The sequence below is a fragment of the Tachyglossus aculeatus genome, chromosome Y3, assembly GCF_015852505.1.
Source record: "Tachyglossus aculeatus isolate mTacAcu1 chromosome Y3, mTacAcu1.pri, whole genome shotgun sequence".
Lineage (NCBI taxonomy): Eukaryota > Metazoa > Chordata > Mammalia > Monotremata > Tachyglossidae > Tachyglossus > Tachyglossus aculeatus.
In genome coordinates, this window is record NC_052095.1 from 1,129,222 (window position 1) to 1,150,243 (window position 21,022).

The 21,022-nt window shown below is 42.8% G+C and overlaps 1 protein-coding gene across 1 annotated transcript in view; it reads left to right on the plus strand.

Annotated features, from left to right (window-relative positions):
* Nucleotides 1-21,022, plus strand: part of LOC119946744 (guanine nucleotide-binding protein subunit alpha-11-like) — an 84,827-nt gene that overhangs the window by 10,583 nt on the left and 53,222 nt on the right. The window contains exons 2-3 of the mRNA XM_038768180.1: nucleotides 13,506-13,690; nucleotides 17,127-17,281. Coding sequence (XP_038624108.1) covers nucleotides 13,506-13,690; nucleotides 17,127-17,281 — 340 coding nt within the window. The remainder of the gene's footprint in view (nucleotides 1-13,505; nucleotides 13,691-17,126; nucleotides 17,282-21,022) is intronic.

Consider the following 21,022-nt stretch of genomic DNA (forward strand, 5'->3'; position numbering starts at 1 on the left):
TGTGTGACTTAGGGCAAATCACTTGACTTCTCTGTGCCTCAGTGACCTCATCTGTAAAATGGGGGTCAAGATTGTGAGCCTCAAGTGGGACAACCTAATAACCTTGTATCTGTCCCAGGCTTAGAACAGTGCTTGGCACATAGTAAGTGCTTAACAAGTACCAACATTATTATAATTATTATTAGAAGCTGTTGAATTTGGCAAGGACAAGATCACTTGTGAACTTTGAGACTGTGGTTTCTGTGGAGTGGAGGAAGTGGACAGAAACCGAATTGGAGGGGGTCAAGGAGAGATTTGAAGGAGAGAAGCTTGGGAGAGCAGGTGTAGACAACTCTTCCAAGGAGTTGAAAGATTGGAGAGGAAAGGTAGCAGCATGATGGGGCGATAACTGAAGGGAACCATGGGATTGAGAGGTTTTTGGTTTTTTTTGGATGGGGAGTTATGAGCATGTTTGAAAGCAGTGGAAATAAACCAAAGGAGAGTGAACAGATAAAGATGGCTGTTATGGAGGGAAGAAGGGAGGGGTCAAGTGTTTTGATAATGTGCGAAAGAATGAAATCAGATGCTCATGGAGGGGGGGCATTTTGAGAGAAGGCTGGAGATCTTCTTTAGAGATACTGCTGGGAAATGTGGGAGAGTTGAAAAGGGAGCAGGAGTGGGGAGGGACTGGAAGGGGGAGGGGGCATTTTAGGGAGATCATATCTGAGAGCGTCAGTATTCTCAATAAAGTAGGAGGTCAGATCATTAGGGGCAAGGGATGGGATAGGTGAGGGACCAGGGGGTTTGAGGAGGGAGTTCAGTGCCTGGAACAACTGGCTAAGGCAATGGCATGGGTATCAATAAGGATGGTTAAATCAATAAATATGGAAAGTTGGAAGTTTTAGTTATTTTGAATATATGGTACTGGTGAGACACTGTTGTGGCAATGTTGTTAATAATGATGATGTTGATGATGATGATGGTTTTTATTAAGTGCTTACTCTACGCAAAGATAATGAGATGGAACTAAGTTCCTATCCCACAATTTACAGAGTGAACAAATATATTATCTCTGATTTGCAGATGAGGAAACTGAGATCAGAGAAGTTGTCTTGCCCAAGCAGTAGTGAAACTGGGGCTAGAACTTGCATCCTGTAATTCTTGAAAAGAGTATTGGATCTTCGTCCTCCATTGTCCTAGGGCAAGAGAAAATGTGAGATTAAATGCAAAAGAAAGACTGCAGTATTTAATAGATTTGGGAGTTATCCACATTGAGGTGGCACCTGTTGTCATGGGAGCAGATGAACTCCCTGAGAGATTCAATCAGTCATTGGTATTTATTGAGCCTTTCTATACTAAAAGTTCGGGAAAGTACAGTACAACAGAGTTGATAGACAAGTTCCCTGCCACAGTGAGTTTACAATGCATAGTATGAGCTTATAAAAAAATTAGGATTCCAGAGCAGAACCTAGTTGGAAACCCAAGGGAATAAAAGTGAAAAAAGTGAAGTGTGTCAGGATGGGTTGACAAACCACTTTCCCATGCTTTAAGGCCTGATTGAAGGCACATCTCCTCCAAGAGGCCTTTCAGACTAAGCCCCACTTTTCCTCATCTCCCACTTCCTTCTGCGTTGCCCTGACTTGCTCATTTTGCTCTTGTCCCCCCAGTCCAAAGCACTTATGTATATACCATTAATTTTATTTATCCCTTTGCTCTTCTCTGGCTCCCAGCCCCAAAGCACTTATACATATCTGAAATTTTATTAATTTGTATTGATGTCTATCTTACCCACTCTAGACTGTGAATTCAGTGTGGGCAGGGAATGTTACTGTTTATTGTTGTATTGTACTTTCCCAAGTGCGTAGTACAGTTCTCTGCACACAGTAAGTGCTCAGTAAATATGACTGAAGAAAGATTAGTATACACCAAACCAGTTCTGTGCGAGTCCTTGATAAGAGCAGATTCACTAAAGTGGAAAATGTGAGAACCCACAGTAGAGGGTGAAGATAGTGTCGTAGAAGAAGTACTCTTCTACAAGCCAAGCCATTGAAGGAATTTGGGCAAGAAGACTTTCTTAATTTAGGGCAGAATGATTTTTCAAAGGCTTAGGGAAAGAAGCCATCAGAAAGTGAGAGGTTGAAGATAGTGGTAAAGGAGTGAAGGGAGGGCAAGTGTTTCAAAATTGTGAGAAATTCAAAGTAGGTCTTGCAGTAATGGGACTTTGTCTCTTGTAATTATTCATTCTTTCATTCAGTCGTATTTATTGAGCACTTACTGTGTGCAGAGCACTGTACTAAGTGCTTGGGAAAGTACAATATAGCAGTTAAGAGAGACAGTCCCCCTAGATAGACAAGCAGTCTAGGGGAGGGGAGACTGACATCAATAAAAGTAAACAGACATCAATATAAATAAATAAAATTACAGATATATACGTAAGTGCTGTGGGGCAGGGAGAGGGGGAAGAGTAAAGAAAGTGAGTCAGGGTGATGTGGAAGGGAGTGGGAGATGAGAAAAAGTGGGTCTTCATCTGGGAAGGCCTGTTGGAGGAGATGTGCTTTCACTAAGGCCTTGAAGTGGGGAGGGGAGTAATTGGTGGATTGGTGGATTTGAGGAGGGAGGGCTTTCCAGGCCAGAGGTAGGATAGGACATGGGCTAGGGGCAAGACAGGCAAGATCAAGGCACAGTGAGAAGGTTAGCACCAGAGGAGCAAAGGGTGTGGACTAGGTTGTATAAAGAGAGAAGTGAGGTGAGATAGAAGGGGGCAAGGTGATGGACAGCTTTAAAAACAATAATGAGGAGTTTTTGTTTGATATGAAGGTGGATGGGAAACCACTGGAGATTTTTGAGGAGGCGGAGTGACATGCCCTGATAGTTTCTGAAGGAAGATATCTGGGCAGTGGAGTAAAGTATGGACTGGAGTAGGGATAGGCAGGAGTTTTGGAGGTCAGAAAGTAGGCTGATGCAGTAATCTAGGTGGGTAGGATGAGTGATTGTACTAATGTGGTGGCAGTTTGGATGGAGAGAAAAGGGTGGATTTTAGCGATGTTATGAAGGTAATTATTTTGTATCTCCCACTATATTTGTACTTTTAATTATATCACTTCACAACTTATAAAAATGCTTCTTTCCTTTTGGCCACCATCATCAGCCACTCTCTGCTTCCTAAAATGCCAGTGTGACCCTTATCCTAAAAAAACTCTTAACCCCACTGCACAGTTCAGCTGCTGCCTCCTCTACTTCAAGCAATCATGTGTGAGCATTATGTTTATGGCTTGAGAAAGTGCAATTTAATGCCATTGGTAGACACAGTACCTGTCCATAATAAGCCTGGAGAGGGGAGACAGGCATTAAAAAAATAAAAGATACAAGCATAAGGATATGTTCATAAGTGTGGTGGGGCTGGGCTTAAGATAACTGTCCAAAGATTTAAGGGCTATCCATGCACATGCGTAGCCAACACACAAGGGGAAGGTAAATAGAGAAGCAGCGTGGCTAGAGAAGCAGCGTGGCTCAGTGGAAAGAGCACAGGCTTTGGAGTCAGAGGTCATGAGTTCAAATACCGGCTCCGCCAAGTGTCAGCTGTGTGACTTTGAGCAAGTCACTTAACTTCTTTGGGCGTCAGTTACCTCATCTGTAAAATGGGGATTAAGACTGTGAGCCCCCCGTGGGACAACCTGATCACCTTGCATCCCCCCCAGCGCTTAGAACAGTGCTTTGCACATAGTAAGCACTTAACAAATACCAACATTATTATTATTATTATTATTAAATAGGGTGAAAACTCAGGACTTAAGAAAGGACACTTCCAACATCTTTCCATATTTCTCAAACTGAGTGTTTACTCCTGCTGCCTCTTCTTCTCTTCCAACCACTTAACCCCTTAAAATATTGCTTCCACCCTTCTACCCACTGAAACTGCTTTCTCCACGAACACCAGTGACCATTTTCTGGCCAAATCAAATGATCTAGAGATCATTTTCCTTCTCCCTAATCTTCTTGATATCTTGGTTACCTATGAAATCAGCTTATTCACTGTACATCTTTTCTCACTGCTGGTCACTTGCACTCATGTCCTCTCTCTCATTCCTGGAGCTTCCTTTTCTTCCTTTTTCTTCCTTCACTTCTGGCAGTCCATAACTCTTTGGAAGGCCCTTTTGAAATACCATGCTGCATCACTGCTTCAGCATCCTTTCTGACCTCCCAGTGTCCTGTCTCTCCCCATTTCAGTCTGTACTTCACTCTGCTTGCCTGGATTATCTTTCTACAGAAATGTTCTGGCAGGTCACCCCCCCTCCTCAAAAATCTCCAGCCTTTCAATTTCTGTATCAAGCAATAACTCCTCACTGTTGGCTTGAATGGTCTCTGTCACCCTGTCCCCTCTTACTTCACCTCTCTTCTCTTCTTCTACATACCAGCCTGCACACTCTGCTTCTCTCGTGCTAAACTTTTCAATGTGCCTTGTTCTCACCTGGCCCATGTCCTCCCTCTGGCCTGGAACCACCTCCTCCCTCAAATCCACCAAACAATCACACTGCTCCCCTTCAGGGCCCTACTGAAAACTCACCTCCTCCAGGAGGCCTTCCCAGACTGAGCCCCCCTTTTCCTTAGCTCCCACTCCCCTCTGCATCACCCCAACTCTCTTCTTTAACACTTGGTATTGTGCTTTGCTCAAAGTAAGTACTCAGTAGGTATAATTGAATTGAATCGAATCAAAGCAATCAAATCCTGTCTGTTCTACCTTCACAACACCTCTAGAATCCACCCCTTCCTCCTTAGGGGAAGCAGCATGGCTTAGTGGAAAGAGCACGGACTTGGGAGTCAGAGGTTGTGGATTCTAATTCCGGCTCTGCCATTTGTCAGCTCTGTGATTTTGGGCAAGTCACTTCACTTCTTTGTTCCTCAGTTACCTCATCTGTAAAATGGGATTAAGACCATGAAGCCCACAAGGGACAACCTGATTACCTTGAATCTCCCCAAGTGCTTAGAACAGTGCTTGGCACATAGAAAGTGCTTGACAAATACCATCGTTATTATTATTATTACTGTTATTATTATTATTTCCTACTGCAGCTCAGTTTGCAAACTCCACTCCTCTAATTCACATTTACTCACTTACTTTGGCCTGGAACTCCCTCTTCCTTCATATCTGGCAGACCCTCATTCTCTCCTCTTTCAGAGTCCTGTTAACATTACATCTCATCCATGAGGTCTTATTCATTCATTCTTTCATTCAGTCATATTTATTAAGTGCTAACTGTGGGCAGAGCACTGTATTAAGCCCTTGGGAAGTACAAATAGGCAACATATAGAGCCGGTCTCTACCCAACAACGGGCTTGCCTTCTAGAAGCGAGAGACAGACAGCTAATCAAAACAAGTAGATTGGTGTCAATACCATCAGAATAAATAGAATTATAGCTATATACACATCATTAATAAAGTGACTGTAGTAAATGCGTACAAATAAAATCGAGTAGTAAATACATACAAAAAAAATCCCATCTTGCCTCCATTTTTTTCTATTCACTTCCCGCTGTATTCCCTATGCACTTGGGGCTGTTCCCTTTGAGCACTTGATTACCACACCATCAGCCTCCCAGCATCTATATAAATATCAGTAACTTATTTATTTGTATTAATGCCTGCCTCTTCTAGACCATAAGCTCACAGAGGGCAAGGAACATGTCCTATCAACTCATTCATTCATTCATTCATTCATTAGTAATTATTGAGCACTTATTGTTTGCAGAGCACTATACTAAGTGCTTGGGTAAGTACAATACAACAATAAACAGATACAGACCCTGCCCACAAAGAGCTTACAGCCTAGAGCTGGGGAGACAGACATCAATATAAATCAGTAAATTACAGATATGTAGAGCTGGGAGGCAGGGAGAGCAAAGGGAGTGAGTCAGGTCAATGCAGAAGGGAGTGGGAGATGAGGAGAGGTGAGACTCAGTTTGAGAAGGCCTCTTGGAGGAGATATTATCATTAAAGCTTTGAAGGGTGGGAGAGTAATTGTCTGTTGGATTTGAGGTGGGAGGGTGTTCCAGGCCAGAGGCAGGACGTGGGCTGGTACCGGTGGCAAGGTAGGCAAGAATGGGACACAGTGAAAAGGTTTGCACTAATAATAATAATAATAATAATAATAATAATAATAATAATAATAGCATGTATTAAGCACTTACTATGTACAAAGCACTGTTCTAAACACTGGCGAGGTTACAAGTGATCAGGTTGTCCCATGTGGGGCTCACAATCTTAATCCCCATTTTACAGATGAGGTAACTAAGGCCCAGAGAAGTTAAGTGACTTTCCCAAAGTCACACAGATGACAAGTGGCGGAGCTGGGATTTGAACCCATGACCTCTGACTCCAAAGCCCAGGCTCTTTCCACTGAGCCACGCTGCTTCTCTCAAGAGAAGCACTTCACTAGAGAAGTGAAGTGTGCAGGCTGGGTTATAGAAGGTGAGAAGCAAGGTGAGGTAGGTGGAGTCAAGGTAGTATTGTGCTTTAAAGTCAGTAGTGACTTGTTTTTGTTTGCAGCTTAGGTGGATGAGCAATCACTGGAGTCTTTTGAAGAGCTGGTTAACATGTTCTGAATTTTTAGTAGAAAAATGATCTGGGCAGTGGAGTGAAGTATGGACTGGAGTGGGCAGAGAGAGAGAGAGACAGAGAGAGACAGAGACAGGATGTCAGCCAGGAGGCTGATGCAGTAATCCAGGTGGGATAGGATGAGTGATTGTATTAACATTGTAGCAGTTTGGACAGAGAGGAAAGGGCAGATTTCAACTATATTGTAAAGTTGGAACCTACATTATTTAGTGGTGAATTACTGCTGTGTCAGACAGGAAGGATGGTGGTGCCATCTACAGGGATGGGAAAGTCAAGGGGAGGACAAGGTTTGGGTGGGAAGATAAGGTGCTCTGTTTTGGACATGTTAAATTTGAGGTGACCAGTAGGACAACCAAGTAAAGACATCTTGAAGACAGGAGAAGTTGGGAGGCTGCAGAGAGGAAAAGAGATCAAGGCTGCAGATGTAGATTTGGGTATCATTCACCTAGAGGTGGTAGTTGAAGCCATGGGAGTGAATGAGTGCTCCAAGGAAGTGGATAAAGATGGAGAATAGAAGGGGACTCAGAACTGAACCTTGAGGGAGGTGGGAGGCAGAGGAGGAGCCTGTGAAGGAATCTGAGTGGCCAGAGAGATAGAAGAAGAACCAGGAAAGGACATCAGTGAAGCTGAGGTTGGATAATGTTTCCAGAAGAAAGGGTTGGTCCACAGTGTCAAAGGCAGCTGAGAGGTCGAGGAGGATTAGGATGGAGCAGAGGCTGTTGGATTTGGCAAATGGAGATCACTGATGACCTTTGGCAGGGTGATTTCTCTGAAGTGAAAAGGATGAAAACCAGATTGCAGGGAGTCAAAGAGAAAATTGGAGGAGAGGAACTAGAGATAGCGGTTGTAGACAACTCATTTAAACAGTTCAAAAAGGAGTGGTAGGAGAGAGATGGGGTCAAGGAAGGGTTTTTTTAGGATAGGGAAGGCAAAGGCATGATTGAAAGCAGAGGGACGAAGCCATTGGAGAGTGAACAGTTGAAGATGGCTATTAGTGAGGGAAGAAGGTAGGGGGCAAGAGTTTTGATATGGTATGAAGGAATGGGGTCTGATGAACAGGTGGAGGGGGTGGCTTTTGAGAGGATGCAGTAGATGTCCTCTAGAAATACTGGAAAAGATGGGAGAGGTTGAAGAAGGGGCAGGAGGCGCAAGGGACTGAAGAATATTAGGGAGATATTAGGGAACTCACTCCTGATGCTGTTAATTTTCCTAATAAAGATCACCTGTTGTATAGTACTCTTGCAAGTGCTTTATTTGGTGCTTTGCACACATTAATCTCTCAATAAATATGATTGATTGATTGAGCCAACCATCCAAACTACAACTCTGATCCCAGTACTCATCATATCCTGCCTTGACTGCTTGCCTCCTGCCTCCTCGCTGACCTTTCTGCATCTTGTCTCTCCCCACTCCAGTCCATACTTCATTCTGCTGCCTGGATCATTTTTCTGAAAAACTATTCAGTCAACATCTCCCCATTCCTTAACAGCCTCCAGTGGTTACCCATCCACCTGTGCTCTAAACAGAAATTTTTCACATTCATTCATTCATTCACCCACTCATTCATTCATTCAAATTTATTGAGCACTTACTGTGTGCAAAGTACTGTACTAAGCACTTGGGAAAGTACAATACAACAACAAACAGACATATTCCCTGCACATAATGAGCTCACAGTCTAGAGGGGGAGGCAGACATAAATATATGTATATACATGCATACAAGCATATATACATAAACAGATTGATATGTGCATGCATATGTACATATATGTTGTGGGGCCAGGAATATGATGAATGAAGAAAGTAAGTCAGGGTGATGCAGAAATGAGTGGGACAAGAGGAGAGGGAGAATTCATCAAGGAAAGGCTTCTTGGAGGAGATGTGCCTTCAGTAAGGTTGTGATGTGGTGGGAGAGCAATTATCTGTCTGGTATGAGGAGCGAGGGTATTCCTGGCCAGAGGCAAGATGTGGGCGAGAGGTCAGTGGTGAGATAGACAAAACTGAAGTAGAGTGAAAAGGTTAGCATTAGAGGAGTGAAGTGTGCAGGCTCTGTTGTAGTAGGCAAGTGATTGAGTGCTTTAAAGCCAATGGTGAGGACTTTTTGTTTCATGTGGAGGTGGATGGTCAATTCCTGGAATTTCTTGAGTGGGGAAATGTGGTCTGAACATTTTTGAAGGAAAATAATCCAGGCAGCAGAATTGAGTACGGCCTGGAATGGGGAGAGACAGGAGGCAGAGAAGTCTGCAAGGAGGATACAATAATCAAGGCTAGATAGGGTAGGTGATTGTATTAATGTGGTAGTAGTTTGAATGGGGGGTGGTAGATTTTAGTGATATTGTGAAGGTAGAACTGACAGGATTTAGTGAAGTAGTGAAGGATTTAGCCCACATTATTCGCTTCTACCACCCCCTCCAGATTCTTGTAGCCGTCATCTGTCGCCCTCCCGGCCCCACTTCCAACTTCTTTAACGACTTTGACCCCTTCCTCACCTTCCTTCTCTCCTTCTCCATGCCCACTCTGATCCTCGGAGACTTCAATATCCACATGGATATCCCTAACGACTCCTCTGCCGCCCGCCTTCTATCTCTCCTTGGTGCTGCCAACCTCTCCCTCCACCCCACCTCACCCACTCACCAACTTGGTCATACCCTCGACCTCATCATCTCCTGTCGCTGCACTGTGTCCACCCTCACCAACTCTGAAATCCCTCTCTCTGATCATAATCTTCTCACCTGCCTCCTCTCTCACACTCTTTCCCCCGTAAATCCATATTACTCCCTCACAGAGATCTCCGCTCTCTGGACGCCACCCATCTTTCGGAGCGCCTCACACCCCACCTCGCCACCCTCTCCTCTCTACCCAGTCTTGATGATCAGATTACTGCTCTCAACTCTACCCTTTCTACTCAGCTAGACTCACTCGCTCCCCTTTCCCTTCGCTGCTCTCGTACCACTAACCCACAGCCCTGGATCACTGCCACTGTCCGCCTCCTTCGCTCTTATGCTCGAGCTGCCGAACGCTGCTGGCGAAAGTCTAATCACCATGCCAACCTCGTTCACTTCAAGTTTATCCTTTCCTGCCTTAACTCAGCCCTCTCTTCTGCCAGACAAAACTATTTCTCCTCCCTTATTGACACCCATGCCCATCAGCCCCGCCAGCTCTTCCGCACATTCAACTCCCTTCTCAGGCCCCCGGTTCCTCCCCCTCCTCCTTCCCTCACCCCCAACGATCTGGCCTCCTACTTCATTAACAAAATTAAATACATCAGGTCCGACCTCCCCAAAGTCACTCCCCCCCCCCCCGCCCCTTCTCCAACCCCCCGGCTCTCAACACTCTCTGCTACTCTCCCATCTTTCCCAGCAGTATCCTCAGAGGAGCGCTCCTCCCTCCTCTCAAGTGCTACTCCTGCCACCTGTGCTTCTGACCCCATTCCCTCTCATCTCATGAAATCTCTCGCTCCATCCCTTCTCCCCTCCTTAACTTCCATCTTCAACCGCTCACTCTCCACTGGTTCCTTCCCCTCTGCCTTCAAACATGCCCATGTCTCTCCCATCCTAAAAAACCCCTCTCTTGACCCCACCTCACCTTCTAGTTATCGCCCCATATCCCTCCTACCATTCCTTTCCAAACTCCTTGAACGAGTTGTCTACACGCGCTGCCTCGAATTCCTCAACACCAACTCTCCCCTCGACCCCCTCCAGTCTGGCTTCCGTCCCCTACATTCCACGGAAACTGCCCTCTCAAAGGTCACCAATGACCTCCTGCTTGCCAAATCCAACGGCTCATACTCTGTCCTAATCCTCCTCGACCTCTCAGTTGCCTTCGACACTGTGGACCACCCCCTTCTCCTCAGCACGCTATCTGACCTTGGCTTCACAGATTCCGTCCTCTCCTGGTTCTCCTCTTATCTCTCCGATCGCTCTTTCTCAGTCTCTTTTGCAGGCTCCTCCTCCCCCTCCCATCCTCTTACTGTGGGGGTTCCCCAAGGTTCAGTACTTGGTGCCCTTCTGTTCTCAATCTACACGCACTCCCTTGGTGACCTCATTCGCTCCCACGGCTTCCACTATCATCTCTACCCTTATGACACCCAGATCTACATCTCTGCCCCTGCTCTCTCCCCCTCCCTCCAGGCTCGCATCTCCTCCTGCCTTCAGGACATCTCCATCTGGATGTCTGCCCGCCACCTAAAGCTCAACATGTCGAAGACTGAACTCCTTGTCTTCCCTCCCAAACCTTGCCCTCTCCCTGACTTTCCCATCTCTGTTGACGGCACTACCATCCTTCCCGTCTCACAAGCCCACAACCTTGGTGTCATCCTCGACTCCGCTCTCTCATTCACCCCTCACATCCAAGCCGTGACCAAAACCTGCCGGTCTCAGCTCCACAACATTGCCTAGATCCGCCCTTTCCTCTCCATCCATACCGCTACCCTGCTCGTTCAAGCTCTCATCCTATCCTGTCTGGACTACTGCACCAGCCTTCTCTCTGATCTCCCATCCTCGTGTTTCTCTCCACTTCAATCCATATTTCATGCTGCTGCCCGGATTATCTTTGTCCAGAAACGCTCTGGGCATATCACTCCCCTCCTCAATAATCTCCAGTGGCTACCATTCAATCTGTGCATCAGGCAGAAACTCCTCACCCTGGGCTTCAAGGCTGTCCATCACCTCGCCCCCTCCTACCTCACCTCCCTTCTCTCCTTCTCCAGCCCAGCCCGCACCCTCCGCTCCTCCACCGCTAATCTCCTCACCGTACCTCGTTCTCGCCTGTCCCGCCATCGACCCCCAGCCCACGTCATCCCCCGGGCCTGGAATGCCCTCCCTCTGCCTATCCGCCAAGCTAGCTCTCTTCCTCCCTTCAAGGCCCTGCTGAGAGCTCACCTCCTCCAGGAGGCCTTCCCAGACTGAGCCCCTTCCTTCCTCTCCCCCTCGTCCCGCTCTCCATCCCCCCCATCTTACCTCCTTCCCTTCCCCACAGCACCTGTATATATGTATATATGTTTGTACATATTTATTACTCTATTTGTTTATTTATTTTACTTGTACATATCTATTCTATTTATTTTATTTTGTTGGTATGTTTGGTTTTTTTTCTGTCTCCCCCTTTTAGACTGTGAGCCCAGTGTTGGGTAGGGACTGTCTCTATATGTTGCCAATTTGTACTTCCCAAGCGCTTAGTACAGTGCTCTGCACATAGTAAGCGCTCAATAAATACGATTGATTGATTGATTGATTGATTGAAGGCCTGAACATGTGATTTGAATGATGGAGAAGTGTCAAGGATAATGCCATGGTTACAGGTTTGTGAAACAGAAGGATGGTGCTGTCACCAGTGATGGGATTAACAATAACAGTAATAATAATTTTCTAAGCATTTACTATATTTACTATGTGCTGGAACAGATAAAAGATAATTAAGTCCACATGGGACTTATGGTCTAGGTAGGATGGAGAGCAGAGTTGGAATCCTACTTTGTAGGTGAGACAGCTGAGTCACAGAGAAATAAAATGACATGTCCAAGGTCACACAGCAAGTAAAAGGCTTAGCAAGTAATGGTATGTGTGTCAAACACTGTATAATGGTATGTGTGTCAAACACTGTACTCAGTCAACACTCTCTTTGTTATCTTACCCTCTAGACTATTAACTGTCTGTATCTAGTGTTATGGGCAGGGATTGTGACTACCAACTCTGTTCTCTCCCAGGCAGTTAGTTCCTTGCTGTGCACATAGTAAGCACTCACATTGTAAGTACTCAAATAGTAAGCACATAATAATAATAATAACAGTAATTGTGGCATCTTACTAAGCCCTGGGGTGGATAAAAACAAATCAGGTTAGACACAGTCCCTTGTCATTCATTCATTCAGTTGTATTTACTGAGTGCTTACTGTGTACACAGCCCTGCACTTAGTACTTGGGAGAGTACAATAAACAGGCCACATGGGCTAACAGTCTCATTCTCCATTTTAAGAAGAGGTAACTGAGGCACAGAGAAGTGAAGTGATTTGCCCGAGGTCACCCAGCAGACAAGTGGCAGAGCTGAAATTAGAAACCACAACCTTCTGAATGATTACATTGTTGATCTCCTACTACAGCTTGACATGCACACTCCATTCCTCTAACACCAGTCTACTTTTTGTACTTTGATCTTGTCTATCTCACCACTAATCCCTAGCTCACATTCTCCCTTGGGAACTCCCCCACAGCTTCATGTCCAACAGTCTAGCACTTTACTCACTTTCAAAATCCACCTAAAATCACATTGTCTCCTATAGGCTTTCTCTGACTAGACCCTTAATTTCCCATACCACCCTTTTCCTCATTTATGCTTATGCTGTAAACGCTGTAAGCACTTTGATACTTACTCCATCCCCTCTGTACTTATGTAAGTATTCTACTATTTTCCCTATCTGTAATCTATTTCAGTGACTGTCTCCCCACTGTATATTGTAATTTCCTCATGAACAGGGTTCATTTTTACCAAGTCTGTTTTATCATACTTCCCGAGGTATGGAATTCAGTTCTCTGAACACAGTAAGAATTGTGCGGAATACCAGTGATTGTTACAACTAGTAGTGAACAATTGTAATAAGAAGTAGTTAAGAAAATGGGAGATTTATAAGATGTGATACTTGCTCTCCTGAACCTTAATCTAAAGACGTACTCAAGTAGAAGAACACGTCACAGTAAATAAGTAATGTTTATTGAGCAATAGTTACATGCAGAGCAGAGACCCAAGCACTCAGAAAAATGCCATTGAATTAGTAGACTCTAATCTGTCTTTAAGAACTTGGAAGAAATGCTATACTGAGATGAGTTAGTGGTGCATCCTACTCAGTATTCTGTCTCTTACCCTCTCTGTTTATATAATTTGACAACTTTATTTTTCCCTTCACTTGTCCACTTTTAGGAACTGGAGAAAGTGGGAAGAGCACATTTATTAAACAAATGAGAATAATTCATGGCTCTGGCTATTCAGAAGAGGACAAGAGAGGTTTCACGAAGTTGGTATATCAGAACATCTTTACTGCAATGCAGTCTATGATCAGGGCCATGGAGACACTGAAGATCCTTTTCAAGCACGAGCAGAATAAGGTGAGCTTAGACTTCATTATTGAAACAGTCATTCCTCTAATTGTTCATTGCACATATTTCTTAAATTTGTGTAGGACTGACTCCTTACTACCAGTTTTGTTTGGCCAGTGGTATGCTGGACTGTGGTTGAAAAAAAAATTCATTATCATATTCTGCTGCATTTTCTCTTTCATACCTATCTTTAATAATTACATTTTCATTACTTAGATATATAGGTTCTAGGTGAGGCCCAAGTGTCAATACCTGCAGCATATTGGGAAGAGAAGCATCAATCTGAAGCCTGGTCATGCATTTTTGAATATTGGTAAATTGGAAAGTATCAGGAGCCTCCTTAAGAAGCCAGCTGGGCGTGGAAAAAAACTAACTTACCTAATTTTACTGTTTTTATTGAAGTTTTCTTCAGAAGATATTCCATCACCTTTTGTCTTGGATTTAGAAATTTTAAAAAATTTGAATTAGTGGTGACACCTACTTCTTCACCCATACCTGAGGGCCTATTAAATTTTACTTCTGTTGGTGTTGGGTTTTAAGGGCTTTTTATTTCAGTCCCTTCAAAAAAGCATTAGGCTGGTGTTTAAAATAGGAGGAGTGAATTTTAGTACCAAGTGTAGTTTAAATTAATTCACTTTTAAAAATAATTTCAGATGCTACATGTATTTTATTTTTCCTTTCTTCTCTTCCCCCTGCCATTAAATTTGTGGGTAATTCACCCAGGGTTGATCAAAACCTAGTCCAAACTAAAAATTAGTGCTCATCACAAGATTTAGCTGAGGTGACAGTATGTAATAGAGAACAAAACCTTTCATTTCAAGTATTGGTTTGAAATGAACTAATGAAGTGCACTGCAAATTGTTGTCAACTACTGAGTTATGAAAACCACATTAGCATTATGATTAATAATAATTATTAACAATAATAATAGTTATTATTATTATTATGGTATTTGTTAAGTGCTTAGTATGTCCCAAACTGATCTAAGCACTGGGGTAGCTGCAAGTTAATCAGGTTGGATACAACCCATGTACCACATGGTGCTTACACTCTTCATCCCCGTTTTACAGATGAGGTAACTGAGTCCCAGAGAAGTTAATAATTGTAGTATTTGTTAAGTGCTTACTATGTGCCAGGCACTGAACTAAGCGATGGGGTAGATATAAGCAATCAGGTTGGGGCTCAAAATACCCATTTTACAGATGAGGCTGAGACTCAGAAAAGTGAAGGGACTTGCCCAACATCACACGTCAGACAAGTGGCAGAGCTGGGTTTGGAACCCATGATTTTCTGACTCCCAGTTGCTTGCAGTATCCACTACAACATTATGCTTCTCCGATGACTTGCCCAAGGTCACACAGCAGACATGAGGTGGAGCCGGGATTAGAAACCAAGTCCTTCTGACTCCAAGGCCCATTCTCTATCCAGTAAGCATTCTGCTTCTCTAATTCATTCATGCATTCATATGTTCGTATTTATGGAGTGTTTACTGTGTGTGAAGCACTCTATTTAGCATTTGGGAGAGTACAATATTGCCCATAACGAGTGTACAGTCTGGAGGGTGACTGTGTACCCTTTTAATCTTTGATTAAAAGAGGGAGATAAAAAGAGAAAAGAGTACTGTGAATTGAAGTTTTAACATTTGGATTATCTTTGTCAGTAGTTTTTCATTGGTTTTTATTTTGGGGGAGTTGTTTGTTTTTTATGGTATTTGTTAAGCACTTACTATGTGCCAGGCACAGCGCTAAGTGTTGGGGTCGATTTATGTCTCATATGGGGCTCACAGTCTTAATCCCCATTGTACATAGGTAACTGAAACACAGATAATTTAACTGACTTACCAGAGGCCATGCAGCAGAAAAGTGGCAGAACTGGGATTAGAACCCGTATCCTTCTGAATCCCAGGCCTGTGTTGTATTCACGGTGACACTTTCTCATTTTTTGAGTTGTATACTGAGGACAGAGCGGAAGTACTAGAGTAAAAGAGACTTTGAAGATATGATCTCTGGTCTCAAAAATTGGTTGGGAGATATAGAACTTCAGTTCCATAACTGTTAAATTCATTCATTCAGTTATATTTATTGAGTGCTTACTGTGTGCAGAGCACTGTTCTAAGAGCTTAGGAGAGTATACCACAACAACAAATAGACACATTCCCTGCCCACAACAAACTCACAGTCTAGTTTATTCATTCAGTCATATTTATTGAATGCTTACAGTGTGCAGAAATTGTACTGTACTAAGTGCTTAATAATTATGGTATTTGTTAAGCACTTACTATGTGCTAAGCACTCTTCTAAGCACTGGGGTAGATTCAGGGTAATCAGGTTGTCCCACATGGTGCTCACAGTCTTAATCCCTATTTTTCAGAGGAGGTAACTGAGGCACAGAGAAGTAAAGTTATTTGCTCAAGGTCACAGCAGACAAGTGGCAGAATCAGAATTAGAACCAACATTCCCAAGCCCGTGCACCTGCCACTGGGCCATGTCATTTCTGGCTTCTGCAGAGTATTGAAAAATTGTACTCTTTTCCTTATGAAATTTTTCAAAACCATTCTTTGATATCAGCTTCCAGAGGATATCTGGTCTGTGGATTTTGTACTTGAGTCTTGATCTTTCTGCATTAATGAGGTTGCTAGGATAGTTGCATTAAAGTGTTGTTTTTAAAGAAAGAATAGGTGGATCTATGTAGCCATGAACATGTCGTAAGAAGAAAATATGGCAGTAATAACCTCCAAATGATGACTGACTAATTCTAGTGATCTTGAGATAAAATTGTATTAGAGACTTTCCCTGTAGAGTTCCAATTTTTTAAAACTAGAGACAAATAATTCAGTTTGTGGCAGAAATACCTAGGCCATACAAGGTAAAGCCACTCCTCTTGATTTCTTTGCTCTGTCTTCTCCCATAATTTCGATATTAGTTCATCACATTATGATTTGGAAAATAATTGCTAAAACTGAGAATATCCAATTGAACTTTTTCTGCAAACTGAAGAATGTGTAAATAAAAGTTGAGTTGATAATTTGAAAAACTGTATTTTTCAAATTTCTGTTCTGTTATTCTAAAATTTTCTTCATGGCATAATTTATTACATCCACAAAATTGAAATTTTCTTCATTAGTGAAAAAGGGTCTCACATGCCCTGTCAACCATTCCTAATACTTAGGAACTTATTTATATCCATCCTCATTTAATGTATTTTTGTTGTACATTGAATTATTTATCTCCTCTGTAAATATTTGAATGTCTATCTTCCTCATATTATAGTATGAACTACTTATGGGCAGGGAATTCTATGGTTTTTTCTATGTTTTGTGCTTCTTAAACCCTTACTACAGTGCACTGCACGAAGTGGATACTCAGTATGTATACCACTATTACAACTACATTTTCTATTAAATATAAAACCAGCTCACTAATTTTTTTATTTCTGTTTATTTTAGGCCAATGCCTTACTGATTTGGGAGGTGGACATAGAAAAAATCACAGCATTTGAGCAGCCGTATGTAAATGCAATTAAGACTTTATGGAATGACCCTGGAATCCAGGAGTGTTATGACAGAAGGCGGGAATATCAGCTCTCTGATTCAGCTAAATAGTAAGTATATGTCCAATCTGACACTTTAGAGCAGGGACATTGTAAAGTACGTAAGTCTCTTCAAGCAATAGGTGATATCTGTATTTTGTTTAATTACCTGTAAAAATGTATTTAAGAAAATGAAATAATCTACTTCTGGTACTCTTTTACAATTTCAGTTTTGGGTATCTTTAAAACTGATTTTGTAATGGTCTGTTAGATGTAATTGACCAGTCACTCTAGATCCCCACAGAGATAAGCATATATGTACACTGTACTTAGTTTGAATTCTGGAGATGTGTTGCCCAAATCTCTTCCTCAGTACAGCTTCCTGGGTCAGTGAGAACAAAGGACTGTGGGTGTGTTAATAGTTGTTAAGATTGGCATCTGCAAATGTATTTGTCTCCTCCAGTTTCAACCCCCAGGACCATCAGAGTTTCCTCAGTCCCTGAATGACTAGTGCTTCATCCCAACATTGTTCTATTCCCACTCTCTACCACTAGTGTGGGTTGTGGATTGTTGATTGTATGGATTGTGTGGTAGACTTTTAGATGTGCAGCGTTCTGAAGAATCTTGCTTATGAATTTTGGGGAGAAAAATGGGAAAGTTGGGGAAAGATTGCTAATTCTTTTGGGCCTCCAAACCTTTATAGACATTGCTTTTTCAGTTGCTCACCATATTAATTGGCAATCCAGTTATATTGTACCCATTCTTTTCTTGATACAGAGGGAAAAGTTGTGGTTTTAGAATCCCAGTATTTTGAATTTGTGGTACCAAAGTTCAAAAGTGCCATGGTTACTCTAGTCCCATCAGTAGACAAATACTAATTTTTCTAGACACCCAGACAATTTTTAGTGGTATTTGTTAAGTGCTTACTATTTGCTAGCACTGTACTAAGCACTAGAGAAGATACTGGATAATCAGGTTAGACAGAGTCCATATCCCATGTAGGGCTCACAGTCTTAACCCCCATTTTACAGGTGTGGAAACTGAGGCACAGAGAAGTTAAGTGACTTGTACAACTAATAGAAGACAGGTGGCAGGGCTGGGATTAGAATCCAGGTCCCCTGGCTCCCAGACCTGTACTATTTCCACTAGGCCACACTGCTTCTCAGCTTGTGTTTGTGTGAATACGGGTCTCATTAAATCCCATTTTGCCTCTTTCCTCTTGCTCAGCTCCTATGAGTTTGCAGCTGCAATCCCTCATTCCACCAGGCTCCTGGTGAGGAGTTGGAACTTCCATGAATAGTGTGAAAGATTAATGTTCTGTACATACTGGATGATTTTAAGACTTGGGTTGGTACTGATGCCCAAACATGGAAATAAAAAAATCTTCAGGCCAGATATGATTACCAACAGCTAGCAATGGATTATATATGTAAGTATTTCTGAGGTTCAGTAAATGTACCAGATACTATCTAACCATACACAACAGCCCAGCATTTATCAAAATAAACTAAATATCCTAGGTTCATCCACAGTCTCAACAGTGAAATTTCATTGTCTTTATTTAGTGTAGCTAATAATAATTAATAATTATGGTATTTGTTAAGCACTTACTATGTGCCTAGCACTGTTCTAAGTGCTGGGGTAGATGCAGCATAGTCAGGTTGTCCTGCATGGGGCTCACAGTCTTAATCCCCACTGTACAGATGAGGTAACTGAGCTTCGGAAAGGTGAAAGGACATGCCCAAGGTCACACAGCAGACAAGTGGCGGAGCTGGGATTAGAACCCATGACCTTCTGACTTCCAGGCCCATTGCTCTTTCTGCTTCACCGTGCTGCTTCTCACTATGCCATGCTGCTGCTTTGAGGTGACTCAGCCTGTGGGACAGGAAAATGTCTAACCCAATTTTCTTTAATGTTTGCCAGCACATATTTGAATGCCTGGCACATAATAAGTACTTAAATATATATAAAATAATAGAGAGAGATCACTTTACCACTTGCCTGCTAAGTAATTTAAGACAGCCACTTAGCTTATTTGTAAGATTCCCCTTCAGTAAAATTGAGTTAAACTGTTCTTCCTCTCAATACACTATGTTCTGCACTTAGGAAAGGGAGTAGATTTGATCTGATATCTGGTATTGCTTTAGTGCTTTACAAAGTTCATGGCACTTCCCAAGCACTTAATAAATACCATTGTCTTTATTATGGTAATCATGCGTGCTGGACATATCATCATGTGATTCGTCCCAAGCTTTTACTGATTATAATCACCTTTTTACAAAAAGAAATTAATTGTTAAGCCCTTACAATGTATCAAGAACTAGCAAGAAATGGGGTTTATATAATTTAATCAGGTTGGACACAGTCCCTAGTCCATGTGGGGCTCATAATATAAGTCATAGGGAGAATAGGTATTGAATCCCCATTTTGCAGTTTAGGGAATTTAGGCACAGAGAAGTTAAGTGACTTGTCCAAAGCTAGAGAGAGGGCAAGAGGCAAAGCTGAGAGGTTCTCTGACTTCCAGGCCCATCGTTTCTCCACTAAGTCATGATACTTCTCATTCTTTGGAAACTAGCCTCCTAACTGCCAAGGTAATTTTATTTTCGTTTTTTTTTGTTTTTAATTAATGATGTTTCTTATATGCTTAGTATGTGCCAATCACTGTACTAAATGCTGGGATAGATACAAGATAATCACATTGGACACAGTCCATATCCCACATGAGGCTCACCATCTTAATTTTGATTTTAAAGAACATCATCATCATCATCAATCGTATTTATTGAGCACTTACTATGTGCAGAGCACTGTACTAAGCGCTTGGGAAGTACAAATTGGCAACATATAGAGACAGTCCCTACCCAACAGTGGGCTCACAGTCTAAAAGGGGGAGACAGAGAACAAAACCAAACATACTAACAAAATAAAATAAATAGAATAGATATGTACAAATAAATTAAATAAATAAATAGAGTAAAAAAAAAATATGTACAAACACATATACATATATACAGGTGCTGTGGGGAAGGGAGGGAGGTAAGATGGGGGGATGGAGGGGGGACGAGGGGGAGAGGAAGGAAGGGGCTCAGTCTGGGAAGGCCTCCTGGAGGAGGTGAGCTCTCAGCAGGGCCTTGAAGGGAGGAAGAGAGCTAGCTTGGCGGATGGGCAGAGGGAGGGCATTCCAGGCCAGGGGGATGACGTGGGCCGGGGGTCGATGACGGGACAGGCGAGAGCGAGGTACGGTGAGGAGATTAGCAGTGGAGGAGCGGAGGGAGATAACTAAGGCACAGAAAAGGTTAAAGATTTGCCCAAATCTTGACACACAGCAGACAGATGTCAGAGCTAGCATTAGGACCAGGTCTTTCTGACTCCAAAGCCCATGTTCTGTTCACTAGGATTCTCTCCTTCTCTGTTGATTTTTGATTTGTAGAAGGATTTGCAAAATAAATCACAGTAGCATTGCAAGCACCAATGCTATAGGTCGTCAATTTGTCTTGCTCCCCAAAGAGACCTAGATCTTTGGACACAATTAAATGTTCTCAAGTCATGGTGCCCAATTTAGTATCTGTACCCAAATTATCTTCTCTTGATTACCAAATTGATACTCTTGACACCATCCTCTCTACTGAACTCAACTCACTTGCCTCCCTATCTCTTTGCTGATCTAGTACCACTAACCTATAATGCCAGATCACCTAAACAGTCTGCTTCCTTCAATTCTATACATGAGCCACAGAGAGCTCCTGGTGGAAATCCAGATATCAGGCCAACCTTGTTGTGCTCTAATTCATCTTTGCCTGCTTTAATTCTGCC